The 18,355-nt window shown below is 41.2% G+C and overlaps 2 protein-coding genes across 3 annotated transcripts; one reads left to right on the top strand and one right to left on the bottom strand.

The window, feature by feature from the left end:
• Nucleotides 1–114: 114 nt before the first annotated feature.
• alas2 (aminolevulinate, delta-, synthase 2) lies at nt 115–7,987 on the top strand. Its single transcript, XM_071475821.1, has 10 exons — nt 115–254; nt 1,419–1,770; nt 1,916–2,011; nt 2,135–2,357; nt 2,980–3,164; nt 3,428–3,607; nt 4,495–4,659; nt 5,778–6,046; nt 6,816–6,978; nt 7,298–7,987. The coding sequence occupies exons 2-10, from the start codon at nt 1,440–1,442 to the stop codon at nt 7,459–7,461; spliced, it is 1,776 nt and encodes a 591-aa protein (XP_071331922.1). The 5' UTR covers nt 115–254; nt 1,419–1,439; the 3' UTR covers nt 7,462–7,987.
• Nucleotides 7,988–8,219: 232 nt separating this feature from the next.
• On the bottom strand, nt 8,220–18,273 carry ttc34 (tetratricopeptide repeat domain 34). Of its 2 annotated transcripts, none has more exons than XM_071475819.1 (8): nt 17,156–18,273; nt 14,036–15,792; nt 13,453–13,675; nt 12,518–12,710; nt 12,090–12,256; nt 10,027–10,300; nt 9,662–9,876; nt 8,220–8,825 (listed from the first exon to the last, which is right to left on the bottom strand). In XM_071475819.1, exons 1-8 carry the CDS (start codon nt 17,375–17,377, stop codon nt 8,280–8,282), a joined length of 3,597 nt encoding a protein of 1,198 aa, XP_071331920.1. In that variant the 5' UTR covers nt 17,378–18,273; the 3' UTR covers nt 8,220–8,279. The 2 variants fall into 2 exon arrangements, with proteins under 2 accessions (XP_071331920.1, XP_071331921.1); XM_071475820.1 differs by having other exon boundaries at nt 17,468–18,273.
• Nucleotides 18,274–18,355: the final 82 nt, after the last annotated feature.

Here is an 18,355-nt window from a genome sequence, read left to right as displayed (position 1 = left end):
AAGTTAATGTCTACCATAAAGTCATGACAAATGACAGAGAGCGACACAACTTTAAAGGAACCCTATCAACATCTTTGCACCTCCCACAGATTCACCCTGGGTGGCCCCAAAGCTGGGGCCCATATGACATCTCTAATGGGTGGGAGTGGAGTTGATTGCATAATGCTCTTCAACATCTGACAACTAACTAGTGACACTCTGTGACCCTCTGTCTATTTGCTGTTTTGAAGTTCGTCCTCAGTGCAGGTCAACAGGTGAGCATCCTGACAGTTTTCACTTTTGATCATAATTGTTCCATTATTATCATTATTGTTATTATTTTGATTTTAGTAAAGATTGTAGCTGTATTCACACAGTGTTCATACAGTGCTATCATGTATATTATTAGTAGCAGTGTTATTGTTTTTTTATTTTTATTTATTCCTTCATGTAGTGGAGAACATGTCACACACAACATATTCCTAAATGACTTTTGACAGTCAACGAGCGGAGACATACGGTGTAGATGCTCCATATACTTCTATATAGCAGTCTGTAGCTAACTTTATGTAGCTTTTTTTTTTGGTAAGTGATTGGTAGTTATAGTTAAACAATGTTAGGATAAAATAAAGTGTTTAACCTACTTGTGGTGTTTAAATGGCATTAGTGTTTTACAGACCAACATAAAGATAACATCTAACCACAAGAGAAATTCACAGGTCCTAAGAATTAGCTTATCTGCTGACCGCAGGGCATTGTGAGAGAAATGATACAGCTGGCCTCTGTTTGTAAACTAACCTGCACATAGAGTTGCTCATCAGCAAATTAAAGTCTGGATTAAGTACTATTTTGGTGTCATTTTGTGGATTATTTATTAAAGCCAATATTAATTTTTCTTTCAAGTCTGAAAAACTTTTACCAGCGAGGAAATAATAGTTGGTACTGAAAAGAATTAGACGCATCCCCACTGTGTTTTATAGAGGATTATTTGACAGCTACTGCAGTAATCAGCCTCAGACGATGACGTCTGTCAGGGCTGCACTTGAGCGCCTGCAGAGTCAAGATAAGCAGCAGCAACCTGCCGCACCCTGTAGGAGGAACCTGCTGCAGCTGAGATGAACCACTACATATATTCATAGCCCTTTTGAACATTTTTAACCACATCAACTGTAATGGGATTTTTGTTTTATGAAACTCAAAAACAAGTTCAGTCATATCTGTGTTTTCTTCATTTTTTATTTGGTGACCTGACTATGCTCGAGATTTTAGCTTTTCTGTGGCTAGAAACAATTTAAGGAAAAAGTTAAAACATAATACTCTTTTACACATCCTGAATGCAATGAAATATTTATACCCTTTACAAATATGTCACAGATGCCGAGTCAGCCTTTGGAGTTCTATAGAATGAAATGGTTTTCCTGTCTTCTGTCTTCACTCAGAGTAAGAACAGCTGCAGTACCATGGCTGCCTTCCTTCATCGCTGCCCCTTTCTGAAGTCTGTTCCTAAGCCAGCTTTGAGGAGATCAGGAGCTGCCTTGCTGACTCTGGCTGATCAATGCCCCATGATTGCTCGTCAGATCACCGTGAGCAGCCCTGCCTCTCTAAATGCCACGCTGAGCATCTCACCCACCAAGCTGAAGAGCCACCGACTTCCCATGGTGGACCAAAGGATGATGTCTGCTCAAACGGCCACTCAGGTGGCTGTGTCTGTATCAAAGGGCTGCCCTTTTGTCAACTCCCAGATTGGGATGGTCAAAGCCAGCCCTGAAGTACAGGAGGACGTCAAAGAAGGTAGGCAGAATAAAAGCTGTAACATAAGAGAAACTGATTTTAACTTTAACAGAAGCAAAAATTGCCAAATTTCGAAGGGAAGACAAAAATCCAGAACAAAATTGCTACAATTGTACACTTACAGACCTGCACTCCTCTTTCACAGGTTTGATGACTTCTCTGCTTAAGGGTTTAAAAGATTCAGTCCTCCAGACATCAGTTCAAACCAACACTGTCACCCACCTCCTTAAAGACAACATGGGTATGTTTCACAGTTTAAAAAGGCCTGAACGTTTTGTAAAACTTTTTTTTTTAATTTGCCATGTCAGAGAGATGTTCATTGAATGCAGTAAGTGATTTAAAGTCTAAACTATCACTCCCGCAGTTGGCCCCAGCTACGACTATGACCGGTTCTTCATTGAGAAGATAGCTGACAAAAAGAAGGACCACACATACAGAGTCTTTAAGACAGTGAACAGGAGCGCTGAGGTCTTCCCTTTTGCAGAGGATTACTCCATCTCTGGGCGGGATGGCTCCCAGGTGTCTGTCTGGTGCAGCAATGACTATCTAGGAATGAGTCGGCACCCGCAGGTCCTCAGTGCAATCAGGTAAAATAAGACAGAAAAAAGTATTTCGAGGAAAGCCCACATTAAGTCTCGAGTCAGTTGAGATGGGTTTAAGTTAAATCCCAGTTCTTGTCAAAGCAAGTCCATATCAAGTGTGAAGTAGGCAAATTATGTAGGGAAACTGCAAGTCATTTGGAAATCTGAGATTTTCCTTTCAAAGCTATTTTTATACATAGTAGACACGAAGTCCTTTTAAGGCGTAGGCCTAATAATTCTTTTTTCAAGGTATCATTTTCAAGGACCTGCCTGTCACTGCCTTCCTAGAGGGACTTGAATGTTTGAATGAGCTGTCATGTCTCAAGTCATCTCGAGGAGGCAAATGTTAAGTTAGTGAAATTTTTCGGCAGTGAAGTCCAAGTCCACTCTCAAGTGCTGATTTTTGTTACTTTGTATAAGTCTATGTTGCATTTCAGTGGCAGGTGTACTGTTGATGTGGGGTTCAATCTATTCGCACTTTTCTCTCTGAATTTTTATTCATTTAGTAATGAGTGGGCTCAAGGTGTGGTACCTTGAACCATTATTTTGATGTTTTAGACTGACTTTGACTGATTGGACACCTTTGATGACATGGATTACATTTTATCATTTTGTTGTTTGTTCTCAGAGATGCCCTGGACAGACACGGTGCAGGAGCAGGTGGGACCAGGAACATCTCAGGCACCAGTTACTTCCATGTGTGTCTGGAGAAGGAGCTTGCCCAGCTACACAAGAAAGATGCAGCTCTGGTCTTCTCCTCCTGCTTTGTGGCAAATGACTCCACCCTCTTCACTTTAGCTAAAATGCTGCCAGGTAAATACTGACCTCTGACCTCTGAACCATGGGCCATATGAATAGATTCAGGTGATGACATTCAGGAAAAGTTCAGCACGGATGTCACTGTCACTGTTTGTCTATTACATTTCCAGATGCTCTGCGATTTTATTCTGGAGCTCATAGTCTAGACATATTCATGATTCATATATTGTAGAAAAGGGAATGAGCATTTCAGGGTTGATACTGTTTAAAGGGAAGTCATCCCCACTGGCTTGATGTGTGTTCACTGTGTCGTACAGGGTGCGAGATCTACTCTGATGCAGGGAACCACGCATCAATGATTCAGGGAATCAGGAACAGTGGAGCGAAGCGCTTCATCTTCCGCCACAATGACAGCCGACACCTGGAGGAATTGCTGCAACGCTCAGACCCCAAGACACCCAAAATAGTGGCATTTGAGACAGTGCATTCGATGGATGGTGAGTACAATGAAATGTTAAATTACATTTTTAGTAGAAATTGTTTAGATTGATAATTTGTTGTGGATAAACCTATTTAAAATGTATTTTTGTATGTAGTGTGTGTGTGTGAAGAGTGAGCTGCATGATCATTCGAACTGACACCCAAGACATAAATGTTGATGTTAATTTGTAGTAGATACGGTAACATGGCATCACTTTAGTTTGCTGTATATTTGAACCTTTAAGACCTGTATTGTAGGAATTGGCACACAATCCATAGCAATCTCAAGAATTTCAGTTGTTTTTTGCTGATGCAAGAAATTGACCAAGCCCTTTTTTCACACTGTGTCATTAATGAGAAGAAATACCACTTGAAATTAGTAAATTATATCACTAATGAATCGATATGTATACCATGTAAATTTGGTCAGCAAAGTTCATAATTCATAGCTAACAAAGAGAAAGTTAGTAATGGGGTATTTAGATTTCTATAATCTGCAGTTATTCAGTCTGCAGTATTTGTCATTCATCACTGTCTCCCATGGGAGAGACAGATAGTGTTCCCCCTCAGCTCTTTCTCTGTCTGATATCACACCAGTGACAGCTCCATAAAGCACAGACTGAAGTAGACCGAATGGATGGCTGCGACTATATACGGGAGAAATTCACCCCGAAAGAAGTCATTTTTAAAGAAATATTCTATGATTTGTAGATGTAGTAAGATTTTAATATCTTCAGTCACGAGAAAAGCGTTCTATATACATTTTCCCCTACAGTACATTTTCTCCTACAGTACATATGTGTTGAAGATATTGCAACATGGTGACATTTACCACATGAATGTCCGGCTGTTCACCTGTGATGCACAGTTCTAATTATACCACATAATTCTCTGGGGCTTCCAGGTGCCATATGTCCTCTAGAAGAGCTGTGTGATGTGGCTCACCGTTATGGAGCTCTGACATTCGTTGATGAAGTTCACGCTGTGGGCCTGTATGGAGCCCATGGAGCTGGAGTGGGAGAAAGGGACAATGTTATGCACAAGATTGACATTGTGTCTGGGACCTTAGGTGAGTATCTGATGAAGAAAATCCAATTTTTGTGCATTCAATATATAATATTTTATTTTTGTTTTTCAAAGAGATTAAAGACAGTCCTACGCTGATAACTTTTATATCACTCATCCACCAACATGTCCTTTCACTAAGACACCAAGAAGGGCAAGGCAAACGGCTTCAAACTGCCATAGATGAATTGGCCAAACTCCCATTCACAGCCTCTCTTGCACTAACTGACAATGTCATACTGCCAACACAGAAGCAGTAGCTCTCAACAAGCATGATGCTGCTCTCGTGTTGGTGAGATAGAGGGCAGGAGAAGAGTGAGCCCTCATCAAAGGATGCAGAGGTTTTATCTGCTGGGTGCCAGCTTTACTCCCTCTCTGGTCGTACTGATAAAACGATCATCAGAGTCCATGCCATGTGTAGCTTTATGATGACTGCAAAGTTAATCCCTGTTAACCCCACATCAAATGTAAACTAAGTCTGGATTACAACACTTGACTTTATATGACACAGTTGCAAGTGTTCACTTGGCAAGTTCATCTCAGGTCAACTAGGACCATACTGCATACAGACTGCATGCAGCACATTTACACACAATGACATCCCTACAAATTAGAAAACATCCTCAGTTAACCAACTTTTCAGGCACTAAAATGCCATAATATGGCATTTATCATTTTTTATTGTAGAAAATATCCATCAGATTATTTGCTTTAGTAAAAAGAGCAATACAACAATGTAAAATTACATAAACACAACTAAAAGTCCTGCATTCAAAATTACGTTAATAGTTCTATTATCAAATCTACAGTGTGTATGTATTGAAAGTGAAAGTGCTCATTTTGCAGTGTCCATTTTCCAAATGTCATACTATTGTATTGGATATTTAACTGTATTATTATCATTAAAAAGTATATATATATATATATATATATATATATATATATATGTATATATATATATATATATATATATGTATATATATATACACACACACACACATACACACACACACACACACGCACACACACACAAGTTTACTTAAGCTGTCAAATAAATGCATATCACTGATTATTTCCTGTGTCCTCACCTCATATACCCTCTGTGATCTGTTACTGTTCCAGGGAAAGCATTTGGCTGTGTGGGAGGCTACATTGCCAGTAGCGAAGCCCTAGTGGACACAGTGCGTTCCTTTGCAGCCGGCTTCATCTTCACCACTGCCCTGCCACCGATGGCTCTGGCTGGAGCCCTGGAGTCTGTCCGGGTGCTGAAGAGCCCTGAGGGGCAGGGGCTTCGCAGAGCCCACCAGAGGAACGTCAAACACATGAGGCAGCTGCTCATGGATAATGGCCTGCCTGTGGTCAACTGCCCCAGCCACATCATACCCATACGGGTATGACAATATAGCACTGCTGGTGCCTCCACTACTACATTACCTCTCCCTACCAACTCCTCAGCTGACAATAGTGAAATGTCTCTAAGCTAAAAGCAGTATCACCTTTAGCAAGCTGTTCAGTTTCTCTCAAGACAAAGCAAACACCTATACTTCATCAAACACTAAGAAAAGCACAGGCAGAATTAATAAAATTAATAGTGAATGAATTTCATTTAGCTGCTTCAGTTTCAGGGTCCTGGTGATGTTCCTGTTAGCTCACTGTCATGGCTCACTGGGACACTTGAAAAGAAGAGCCACCTATTAATGCTGTTAGTAACAGCTGCTCTTTTACTACTATGACAAATCATAGTAGTTTCTGCCGTGAAAAGGGTCTGATCTATACTCCTCTATAACTCAACAGGTACAGCACAGAACATATGGAGTCTGGAATGTACCAGAATAATTATAGACTTTTTCAGTGTTTAATTATGATCCAATTTATACATTTTAGAAAATTAGAAGTCATTATGTTAATGCAGTCTGCATTTAAATTATGCAAACTGAAATATTTTTGTAATACCATAATGCATCATTTAGATGATAATTTAATTAGTCGACTTGTAAGTTTCAAATGCATCACTTGCTTAAAAAGTCTTAAAATTAAGCCAGGAGCACACTTGAGAATAATGTACAAAAGTAAACCACAGTTCTGACTTTGAGTTCTACATCTGAATGTGCTGAGTAAACCCGTCCCCTAAATGGTTCATTTCACTGGTCCATTTTCTAGGTGGGCAACGCTGAGTTAAATACCAAGGTGTGTGACACCCTGCTGGAGAGACACAACATCTACGTCCAGGCCATCAACTACCCCACAGTGCCTCGAGGTGAGGAGCTGTTGCGCCTGGCTCCGTCCCCTCATCACAACCCCACCATGATGGAGTACTTCGTGGGTGAGTGTGGGGATCCTTACGGCTATTAGGTCAGAGTTGTTGTAGTAAACATCCAATTAAGTTAAGAGGGGACAATGGCAGGTACAAGTGATTTATGTTTGTCCTCAGTGAGTCTCTTTGCGTTGTAAGCATATATGGGTATCTTGGCATACACCTGTCGCCAAAACTGCAATGCAGTAAGAATAATATCACAATATCATGTCACACAACACAATCTTATATTGTGCCGGCTAAAATGACCAGAGCTAAAATTTTTAGGATCAAAAAAACATGTTGGGACTTATTTGCTCATTGTAATAAATGTTTGTTTCAATCACAGACGCACTGGTGGAGGTGTGGCAGGAGGTGGGGCTCCTGCTCAACAGCCCAGCCACGGCCTCCTGCACCTTCTGTGACCGCAAGCTGCATTTTGACCTCATGAGTGAGTGGGAGAAATCCTACTTCGGTAACATGGAACCACAATACATTACTGTGTCTGCATAATACCAAATTAAACCAAGTTTCTCACCACAAGTTACACGTACAGTATATGTATAAATTTAATGCTATATTTGACATCATTTTAAATTATTAAGTCCTACTTCAGGTGCACTAAGAGTACTAATGTAATGACCTTGTATTTTTGTTTAAATATTCCTTAATGTCAGTGGTATGGACTAAATTCTAGTATTTATTCATGTTTTCCTGTATTTATATATTCAAAATTTGTGTTTAAATAATATTAAAGAAAAGTGTGCCTCCTCCATTTTAAGCATAAACCTGCACATTGGGCACTTTCTTAAATCTCTTATCAAGGTGTGATAGTTTGAATTAAACCATGCTTTCTAATTTCATTTTTGTGATTTCCTTTATACCATATAATCATCGTGACCATCATGTTTTGTGTCCATTTCCTCAATAATTCAGTAATTAATGTTTCAGTCATACATTGTATGAACTACCAAAGTTAACTGGTTCATAAAATAAGGCATAATAAAACATTCAATAAAACTGTGGTGTTTAAAATCTCTATGATGCTCAATCTCCTCTTATATTCAATATACTCCTGTGCTCTGACTTTAAACATATTGAGTACAGCAACAAACACTGCTGTTAATCCTTAATTAGAACTTGGAAAAGACAATACAAATCAAAGCACTGTGTCCTCAAAGAACCATCAAACATGTTCAATAAAAGGGTGGAAGATTTCTCATCAGTTTCCATCATTTTCTCCACCATAAGACAAATTAAGGTACAGGCACTGACATTTTAGAAGCTCAGATGGAGCCCCTGTTTTCTGTTTGACTCTTTGACTATCAACACTAGTTGACGTTGCAGGGACTGGCCACTTCCCGTTTGACCCTTGCCCTCAGTCTGCGGAGCTCTGCGTTCTCACTGTCCACAGTGAGGCCACATTCAATCAAGGTCCAAGCTTTACTGAGCTGCTGCTCCCCATAGTGCTGCAGTGCCCCCCGCAGGAAGCAGTCAGCCACACGCAGCCTCCCCAGACCAGCCTCCACACACTGGATTGCCTGGTCCCTGTGTAGCTCCAATGCCCGACTGAAGTCCTGCAGAGCTGCTCCTTCTCTGGAACAAAGTACCAGGCTGCGACCTCGTCGACATAGGTCCTCCGCCCAGACTTGGGGGTCATCTGAGCAACTGGAGTTGGATCCACTGTGTTTCTGAATAACTCTGTCCAGATCAGCTATGGCCCGCTCGTGTAAACCCAGCTGAGCAAGGCAGGCAGCCCGCTGGCGAAGATACTGGAGTCTGTGATTGCCCACTGCTTGTACTGCTACAGTCAGGAGTGTGAGGGCCTGATCCCACTGGCCACCTGATGACACACTGCGGGCCTCCTGTGCTGCTGCCTGTTACAATATACAATTAATATGCTATTTATAAATGCATAAATACTTTTTATTTACAATGCTTTAGCTAGATAAAGGGAAGATGCAGTTGGCCTGTCTTGTAAGTACTGTAAAACAGTTAGCTGATATCATCATACATTATGCATACTTTTCTTTTTCTACCTTCACTGACCTTACTGTCCATTTCAAGCATATGAAATATGCACTGTGATATGTTCAGAGGGAACCACCTAAATTGACGGAGGTGCCACTGCATTTTTGTACAATTACATTTTGGGCTTATTTAGGTTCTTAGTTGGCACTATGTTACATAAACACCAAAAGTGCAGTGTAGTGCAGAGATGAAATCAAAATGTCATGCAGGTCAAATAAGAATAGGTACCAGGGGGGTTCACAGAATCACAGAGTAGCTCAGCACTATCATTGTGGCAAGACTGAAAAACAACCTAAGTGGATCAATTTCATAATTTCATCAGTGAGTGACTAAGTTTATTTTACAATCAATTAAATATAAAGTACATACAGATGATGAACACAAAAAATAAATTGAAATCCTTAAGTCTTGTTTCATTTTACAATCTTGTGATATAGAATTGAACATTTATTTTAAATGTATGCATTTGTTCATAGGAAGCAGTCAAATATATTGCTCTGTCAATCTAAAAGAAGAGATGTGGGTATTTTTTTTTATCCCTGTGATGTAAATGCGTCTGCAGCTTAATGATAAACCTAATTTGCTGATAATGGTAGAATAAAAAATGTTGCTATTGCCAGAACAAATCCTGTTGCCCGTGGAACTTAAAAATGAAATCTAGGATTCCAGCACTGGGGCTTACCTGTGCCATGTGTTTTTGCTGACTGAATGGAATCAGGGCCAGCAAGAAGTCTAGACTGGATGGATCTCTCTCAGTCAGTTTGCTGAGCCTGTGAGCTGCGCTGCGGTAGTTCTGTTGCCAAGCCTCAACCACACCCACCCTTGCCTGTGCCACCGCATCTCTTGGCTCCTGACCAAACACCTGGCACAGATGAGCGCCTGCAGCCTTAACTTCACCTGGAGAAGATGGACCATAACAGCAGGCATAAGGATTACTGTAAACAAGTACTGCCAGCTTCAGTGGTTCTGTTTTAATTAGGTGAAAACACCACACGGCCTAAGGCATAATCTCCTACGTGGACCATTTCCAGTAAATTCCCATCTCACCTTTGGCTAAGAGTATGTCCACATAAAGGAGATGCCATCGGGGGTCTCTGCAGTCAGTCCTCATGAGAGCTCCACCAATTATAAAAGCCTCTCTGAGCTGCTCTTCGTGGCAGGGGACAGCATTAGTGTTCAGGATGTCTGACAGACTGGTTCGACAGAATTCATGTAGCCAATCACAGACCAGCTTCCGTGCCTTGTCCTTGAGTGACAGGATGTCTTTGGTGACCATGTCAGTGTTTATCTGAAGTGCTTCCAGGATATCACGAGTGCATTCCTATAGCGTGGAAAAGGGGTCATTTGAATTTTATATTTATATTTAAAATACATATCTCTTACAGCGGCAACAGACAATTTTATGTAAAATTATGTCTGTCCTACCAGCCAAACTATGTTTGTTCAACCCCGTTTCCAAAAAAGTTGGGATGCTGTGTAAAATGTAAATAAAAACAGAATGCGATGATTTGCAAATCATGTAAACCCATATTTAATTGAAAATAGAACAAGTCAACATAATCCATTTGAATTTGATTCCAGCAACAAGTTTCAAAAAGGTTGGGACAGGGGCATGTTTACCACTGTGTTGCATCACCTTTTCTTTTAACACAAACATTTGGGAGCTGAGGAAATCATTTTCTGGAGTTTTGAAAATGAAATGTTGTCCTATTCTTGCCTGATATCAGATTTTATCTGCTCAACATTTCAGGGTCTCCTTAGTCGTATTTTTTTCATGGGTGCCAGATCTGGACTGCAGGCAGGCCAGTTTAGCATCCACTCTCTTCTACTACAGACCCATGCTGTTGTAATACATGCAGAATGCAGTTTGACATTGTCTTGCTGAAGTATGCAAGGCCTTCTCTGAAAAAGACGTTGTGTGGATGGCAGCATATGTTGCTCCAAAATCTGTATATACCATTCAGCATTCCTAGATGCCTTCCTAGATGTGCAAGCTACCCAAGCCATGGGCACTAATGCGCCCCCACACTATCACGGATGCTGGCTTTTGAACTGATAACAAGCTGGATGGTCCCTCTCCTCTGTAGCCTGAAGGACGCGGAATTTGAAATTTTGATTCATCAGACCACAGGAAAGTTTTCCATTTTGCCACAGACCATTTTAAATGAGTTTCAGGCCCAGAGAAGTCAACAACATCTGGATCATGTTTAGATATGGTTTCTTCTTTGCATGGTAGAGTTTCAACATGCATTTGTGGATGCACCAACAAACTGTGCTCACAGACAATGGTTTTCGGAAGTGTTCCCAAGCCCATGCAGTGATTTCCACAATAAAATTATGTCTGTTTTTAATGCAGTGCTGCCTGAGGACCTGAAGATCACGGCCATCCAATATTGGTTTTCGGTCTTGTCCCTTTGCCTACAGAGATTTCTCTCAATTCTCTGAATCGTTTAATGATATTATAAACTATAGATGCTGAAATTCCCAAATTCTTTACAATTTTACATTGAGGAATATTATTCTTAAATTGTTGCACTATTTGCCCAAACAGTCTTTCACAGAGTGGTGAACCTCTCCCCATCTTCACTGCACAGAGACTCTGCTTCTCTGGGAGGCTCTTTTTATACCATCATCTACCGACCTGTTGCCACTTAAACTAATTAGTTGTGAGATATTCAACAAGATGGTTTTTTTCGCATTACACAACTTTTCTAGTCTTTTGTTGCCCCTGACCCAAGTTTTTTGAAATGTGTGGCTGGCATCAAATTCAAATTGAGCATGTATTTTTCATAAAACAATAAAATTCCAGCATTTCAACATTTGATATGTTGTCTTTGTTCTATTTTCAATTAAATATGGGTTTACATGATTTGCACATCATCACATTCTGTTTTTATTTACATTTTACAGTAATGTTTGCTTCTCTGCCAACATCTTTTGCCTCTTTTAGTGCCCATGTTGGTCATCATAAGCATAATACTGACAGTTTGTATGTCACCTTTCACTGTAAAGTTGCCTGTTGTAGCATAAAGTTTAGACAAGGACAGAGAAAAAAATAAAAGCATAATCTGCCATAGTTACATTTTGACAGTGTTTAAACTCAAGAATACCTTTTGTTTATTCAGCATGAGATAGGTGAAGCCTCTTCCACAGAGGGCCTGAATGTCTTTTGGGTGCTCCTTCAGAATGGCATTGAAATCAAAGATGGCGGTCTTTCGTTGGTTCAGCAGGGCATAACACCTTGCTCTTTCCAACAAGGACTCTGCTGCCTCACCACCTTGAAAAGCACAATTACTTGATTGTTTTTTATTGGCCATAGTTATACAGTAAAAAGCACTGATCCAAATTCACAGTAGTATGTGTGATATGCATTGAAATGGATTGACATTGATAGGTTTCTGAGGCCAACTCTTTTGTGCAAACCTGTCTCTTTATCCCTTTAATCATTCCTCCAGTATTACCTGCTGTTAATTCAGTGAACAATCAGACTCAGACCAGTAACAAACATCAAATATCTCATCAATCAGATTCTAATCACCAGATGCCATGATAGCGATGGAGAGATAAGCCACAGCCTCCCTGACAGCGCTCTCCTCTCTCGTGCCTTCAAGGATGCGTTTTGCAGCAGTGTGGCAGTGTCCCTGCAGCAGTGCACGGTCCTTCTGTCGTGCCACAGCTAACAGAGGACGCAAGCAGCTGGTATCCCCGCACTGAATTAGCTTTTTCAGAAGCTGTAGGAAACATGGACAGATATGAAATATGAATCTTTATTTGACTGTAAAAGCTGTTATTGTTGTTCTAATGTTTTGATAAACACAAAAGGCTAGGGCCATCCAACTTACAACTTGCCCCAAATACAGTAAAATGTCTATTTCATCTTAAAGGACTGTGTATGATATTTAAATAAAAGGAAATTCACTGCCACAACTCTGTAAGCTATCTGTGACTAATATAAACATAGCCATCAGATTAAAGTCACTGCTCAGTAACTTTCATTCTATTTAAAAAAAGGAAATTTGGAAGTACAGTAACTAAATTCATTCATGAAAAAAGAATAAACCTAAATCAACAGATTTATAGTTCTAACACTGAACATACAATGTGACTCTACAATTGATTAGACATTTTTAATGTTTCTCTTGTCTGCTGGACTGCTCTGTAGTTTATCATGTGTCTGTAGTATATTTATATTTATGTGCCTCTGGTTAATGTGGTGAGGCAAGAACACCTTTGCTGTACTGATATGTTACATATATATATATAATTTGAAAGAAATATCTATATAACATATATATATACATCAGAGACAGCATTAATCAGAAATATGGTGTACAATATAAGAAAGGTTGGAGTGCAATAGGAACTGTGCAAAGTGACAGCGTATAAAAAATGCAGTCAAAGAGCTATGTTTGAGGATCTAATGGTGCCTCTGGACATCAGTTAAAGATTCTACCCTAAACCTACTATACATACCTGATTGGTGTCATAAAGAAAGCCTTTGTGCAGCTGCAGCAGGGCAAGGCGAGCTAAAATGGGGGCCCGAGGACTGGTGGGCCCAACAGAGAGCAGTAGCCGGTACGCCTCCTCCACCCGCCCAAGCTGGTACAAGGCATCTGCTGCCAGGATCTGAGGCCCATCAGCACCTGGCTGGAGCTCCATGAGCAGCACAGCTAGAGAATGGACACCAGCAGGAGTCCTAATGCACAAAGCAGGAAAAGGTGCTACATCAAAAAATGAAAGAGGACTTTCCTTAGGACAGAACTCATAAACTCGGTTTTGTAGTTTTGTAGTTTTATTGAGATGTCAAGCACAGAACAAGCACAGGTGTTACTAAGAAAATTAATGATAGCTCCATTATATTCAAGTGTCCCAGTCAGCCATGACAGTGTCACAGTGAGTTAGCATGAACAATGCCAGGACCCTGAAACTGAAACAGCTAAATGAAATTCATTCATTAAGTTTATTATTTACACCTGTGCTTGTCCTGCTGTGATGTGCCAATATGTCTACTGTCAAAAAAGCCTATTGAGTAAACTGTATGAGACAAACATCATACCCTATTCTGTGTGTGTCTCTCTTTGACGGGACACACAGTTGATCCTCCTGCTGGGGCAGCTGGGAGTTTTCCGTGGACATGGACTTGGATTCGTGCTCTCCAGTTCCCTCCAGCATGACTCGTCCCTGCTCCAATAAAACAGTAAAAAGCAGCCCCCGGCTGTTCCATGGCACCAAGCAGCGAATAGTAAGTGCTGTTTCCTGAGGATGGAGCCTGCTGGCTGTCACATAGTCTAGAGCTGTGAGGTAGTTTGAGCCTCCCATCATGCGCAGGAGGCCCCTGCCACACAGTGCCCGCACACAGCTGGAGGGGTGGGGGGCATTGTGTTCAATCACACCCTGGAAGTCTTCTAATGCCCCCTTGTGGTCATCGGAAAGAAGTCTTGCATATCCACGAAGAACCTGCACTGTGTTTTGATAGCTCTGCTGACCTTGGTTGGCAGCTAGCTGGCTACAGATAGAGAGGGCCTCTTTACACTCCCCTCTGAGGAGAAGACACTCAGCCAGTCGTACCCGCAGCTCTCTACCTCCACCGTCAGGCTCTAAAAGGCACAGAGTCCGTAAGTGAGTGATCACAGGGTCCAGCAGTTCAACTCCTTCAGTGGAACGCAGATCTGGACGGATGAGAACCCTCTCTCTGTAACCACACAGGCCCCTCTCTGCCTGCTGACGGAGATGGTTGCGAGCAGCCATCCCTGTACCATCATCTGTGAAGAACTTTTGGAAATAAATTCGGGCAGTGGCAGGGTGCATCTCAAATGCCTCCCCCAGATCCTCACACGCCTCTGCAATCCGTCCACCTGCTGAGAAGCAGGCAGCGGCACGACCGATTAAGAGCCGAGGTCTCCTCTCAGGACTGTCTTGGAATGACTTGTCTGTAGCACTCTCTGACATTTTCTGACAATGACCATGATGTAAAAGAGAAGAGTACACTTCTGCACTGTCCCCAAACCTACTTAACAAAAACAAATGCACTGCGTGAAGTTCCTGCACTTCTCTATTACCAGGAGAGATAGCCAACAAAAACTCAATAATTACAGAGGCCTCTACAGTAAGCTTATCATTCTCCTTTGTTGTCAGTGCCCACTCACTGTCAAACATCAGAGAAGGATGTATGTGGGTTATTTGGACAGTTAGAACCTTCACTATTTTTGATAGGTGCTGAGCCTGTCTGGTCTTTACCAATGCAACAATTTCAGATTTGTTGCTCTGGTAAGCTTTGAGATAAAGCTTCAACCCTTTAATACTGTGGGGCTCTGCGAGCAAGCAGGCCAGAGCACGAGTTATCTCCAACACCATGCGAGTTAAACCTTCTGGATGAGGGTGTCTCTTCCCTTCAAGCAGAGCAGTGCAGCGAGCAAAAATCTCCTCACAGCCATGACCACCACTCTGAAGGAGAGACTCCATTTTGAAAACGGTAGCTGACAGATTGTTGGGGCAGAGTGTGGACAGAAACACAGCGGCCAGACCTTTATTAAGACCCTCAGCAGGCTGGCTCTGCCCATGACTGTCAAGCCAACCTTCTAGGGTAGAGATCACCCCAGCCAGGCTGGACTTCTCCAATTTCCGCATATGGGATACAGTGGAGGCCGCATGAGTCCTGAAGGCAGACATGTAGAGAGAGGTGGCCCTCCCCAGTTCTCCAGCCTCAAGAAGCTCGTCTCCATCCTCACATAGCTCTGACACTTTGACTCCAGGTTGAACCAGAGCAGTCATGATCAGGCAGCTGGCCCTCTCAATCTGTTTTTCTCTCTTCACCTATTCACAGTGAAAACAACATTGATGTCATCTGATGTTAAAAACATGAATTAGTCACAGCAGACATTTTGACTTGTCATAGTAGGAAAAGCACACGTGTTACTACTAACAGTAACAACAGCTCTGTTCTAGTCAAGTTTCCCAGTGGGCCATGACAGTATATTGGACAATACCAGGACCCTGAAACTCAAGCAGTTAAATGAAATTCCACCATCACTGATTTTACTATTTTGTCAGATAGGTAATGAAGATAGGTAATGATGGGTAAAGATGGGTTAAAAAAAAAATATATATATATAGCCTGCTGGTGCGGGTTCAATATTATATTTACAGCTGATATGTGACCCACACTGTAACTGGTGTAAGTACGACACTGATGCAACATCCTATTTTGGTATACAAAAAACATTTAACAATGTTCAGTCAAGCATGTTTGAAAGTCTTAACCTGCTTTGCACCTTCATCGCAAAATAATATAATAACCTTTAATATACACTGGGATTGTTCATTGTTACAGAAATATTTATATACAGTACTGTGCATGCATTTTGGGAGCATTTTGGATGTTTAGATTCTTATCAACACAATATGCAATACCATCAGGGTGATGTCTGATGATCCTGGAGCAGTACAACAACCCAAAACATAAAGCCAGGGTCATACAGAACAATCTTCAGAGACAAGAGGAACAAGAGTCCTCCAACAGCTGGTCTGGCCCCAACAGAGCCCTGATCTCAACATCATCCAGTTAGTCTGGGATTACAGGAAAAGAACAGAAGACACTGAGACAGTCTACAGAACTGTGTCAAGTCCTTCAGGACGCTTGAACAACCAACCTACCAAGTACCTTGAAAACCTGTGTTCAGAGTGTACTGAACTGGTGCTGTTTTAAAGGCAAAGAGTGATCACACCAAATATTGATTTGATATAGGTTTCATTTGTTTACTGCATGCTGCATGAAGCTAACTCATAAATAAAACTGTTCAGGCTATTGTTTTTGAAAACACCCTCGCTTTACTTTTAGCACCTAAAACTTTCGCACAGCATTGTAATTTTACACTCAGCCTCGATATGAAATATTGGTGAAATTTTAGGAAGCAATTTTGGAGTAGTAATCTTGAGAATACTGTCGCAAAGAAACAACTTAGTGCACTGTTGTGACACTGAGCAAAAAATATACTGCAAGTGAAAAATAACTCTGGATTACTAGCCATACCGTGAGAGTTCGCAAAAGAAGTAGCTAATTTTAATGTGGTGAATTTTATTTATTTATTTTTATTTATTTATTTATTTTGCATCGTGAAAAAATATTAGCCCCTCTGGCTGTGTGGAGGAGGCTTTCTTTGACCGGCGGTTCACCTACCTGCTCCTCTGGCTTTTGTTGCGAACAACAGAGGCACCAAAACTTGAACAAAACCGACCTAAATCCATGTCCTTGTTTAAAGTCACCGGACACTGACACGGTCGGTGTCACTTCATTTTCTGTAACTGAATGTCCCGAGAACAGAAAACCTGGGCCCCATTTTTGTAATTCAATAGCTATGGACTCCGAGTTGCCCGGAACAACATGGTGTTGTCCGCTCATTCAGCAAAAGCTTTTTTTTAAATCAGCCTGTTACAGGTGGAAAAGACACACATAGAGAGACTGTAACAAGATAAAAACAACCAAACCAACCGCAACAAGCTTCACATCTCAGTCAACTCCCTCCTGGCTCCGTCTCCTCTGTTGTCTGCACGGGACGGTCCCTGTTCCTGTATTCTCGTGAGCATGGGTCTGGTTGCCAATGGAAACCAACTAACGCTGGCGCTTAACGTTATCATTTTTATCAGAAGTATTTTCGGGATTTATTCATTTCGCTCTAATATCACATCGAATTTGGCTTTAGAATCTGTGTCTTCTCGGTATCCCAGATGGTGGATGTCTCTGTAAATGCTGAAAGCGAGAAAAAAAGTTTTGAAAGTGCGAGAAATGGTCATTTAAATACCCCTCCAAACTCTGCACTTTCTCATGTTGAACGCTAAATGAAACGTAGTGGTCCACATTAATAGATTAGATGTAAAAATATTGCGATAAAAAAAACAATTTTTGTATTGTTATCTTCCATTAAACGCCAACATTGAAACTGGGGACTGGTTGAAAAGTCGACAGATATGCCGCATTCGCGTACAGTTGTAAAAATGACCTTCGTCATGGCCACTTAGCATATCAACATGTTTTTGTACTATGCAAAAACTGTACTGCGTGTGTGAGTGCTTACGTGTGTGTGCATCAAATCATCAGAATTACAGATGCTGTTGTTGTATGTGTATAGGCTTTAAAATATTGCAAATATTATAAATATCTCTCCGTTTTGGATCTATTCTTTTTCTATCCAAGGGAAACAGACAATGTAGGACAGCTGTTCTTTGTGCTGAAGCAGAATTTGCAATTCATGAGATCGGTCTAATCCTGCTCAAGAACAAAAGCTCCCCAAGCACCCTGCCGGCATTTCTTTGTATGAGATCCCGTGTTCAAAACGGCACACCAGATGCTGCTGTTCAAACACTCAGCCAACACTCCCAT

Source organism: Trachinotus anak, unplaced genomic scaffold (assembly GCF_046630095.1).
Source record: "Trachinotus anak isolate AG129_WGS33_773 ecotype Australia unplaced genomic scaffold, CSIRO_AGI_Tana_v1 ptg000004l, whole genome shotgun sequence".
NCBI lineage: Eukaryota > Metazoa > Chordata > Actinopteri > Carangiformes > Carangidae > Trachinotus > Trachinotus anak.
Note: the sequence above shows the minus strand (reverse complement) of the source record. Positions and strands in the feature narration are given on the sequence as shown.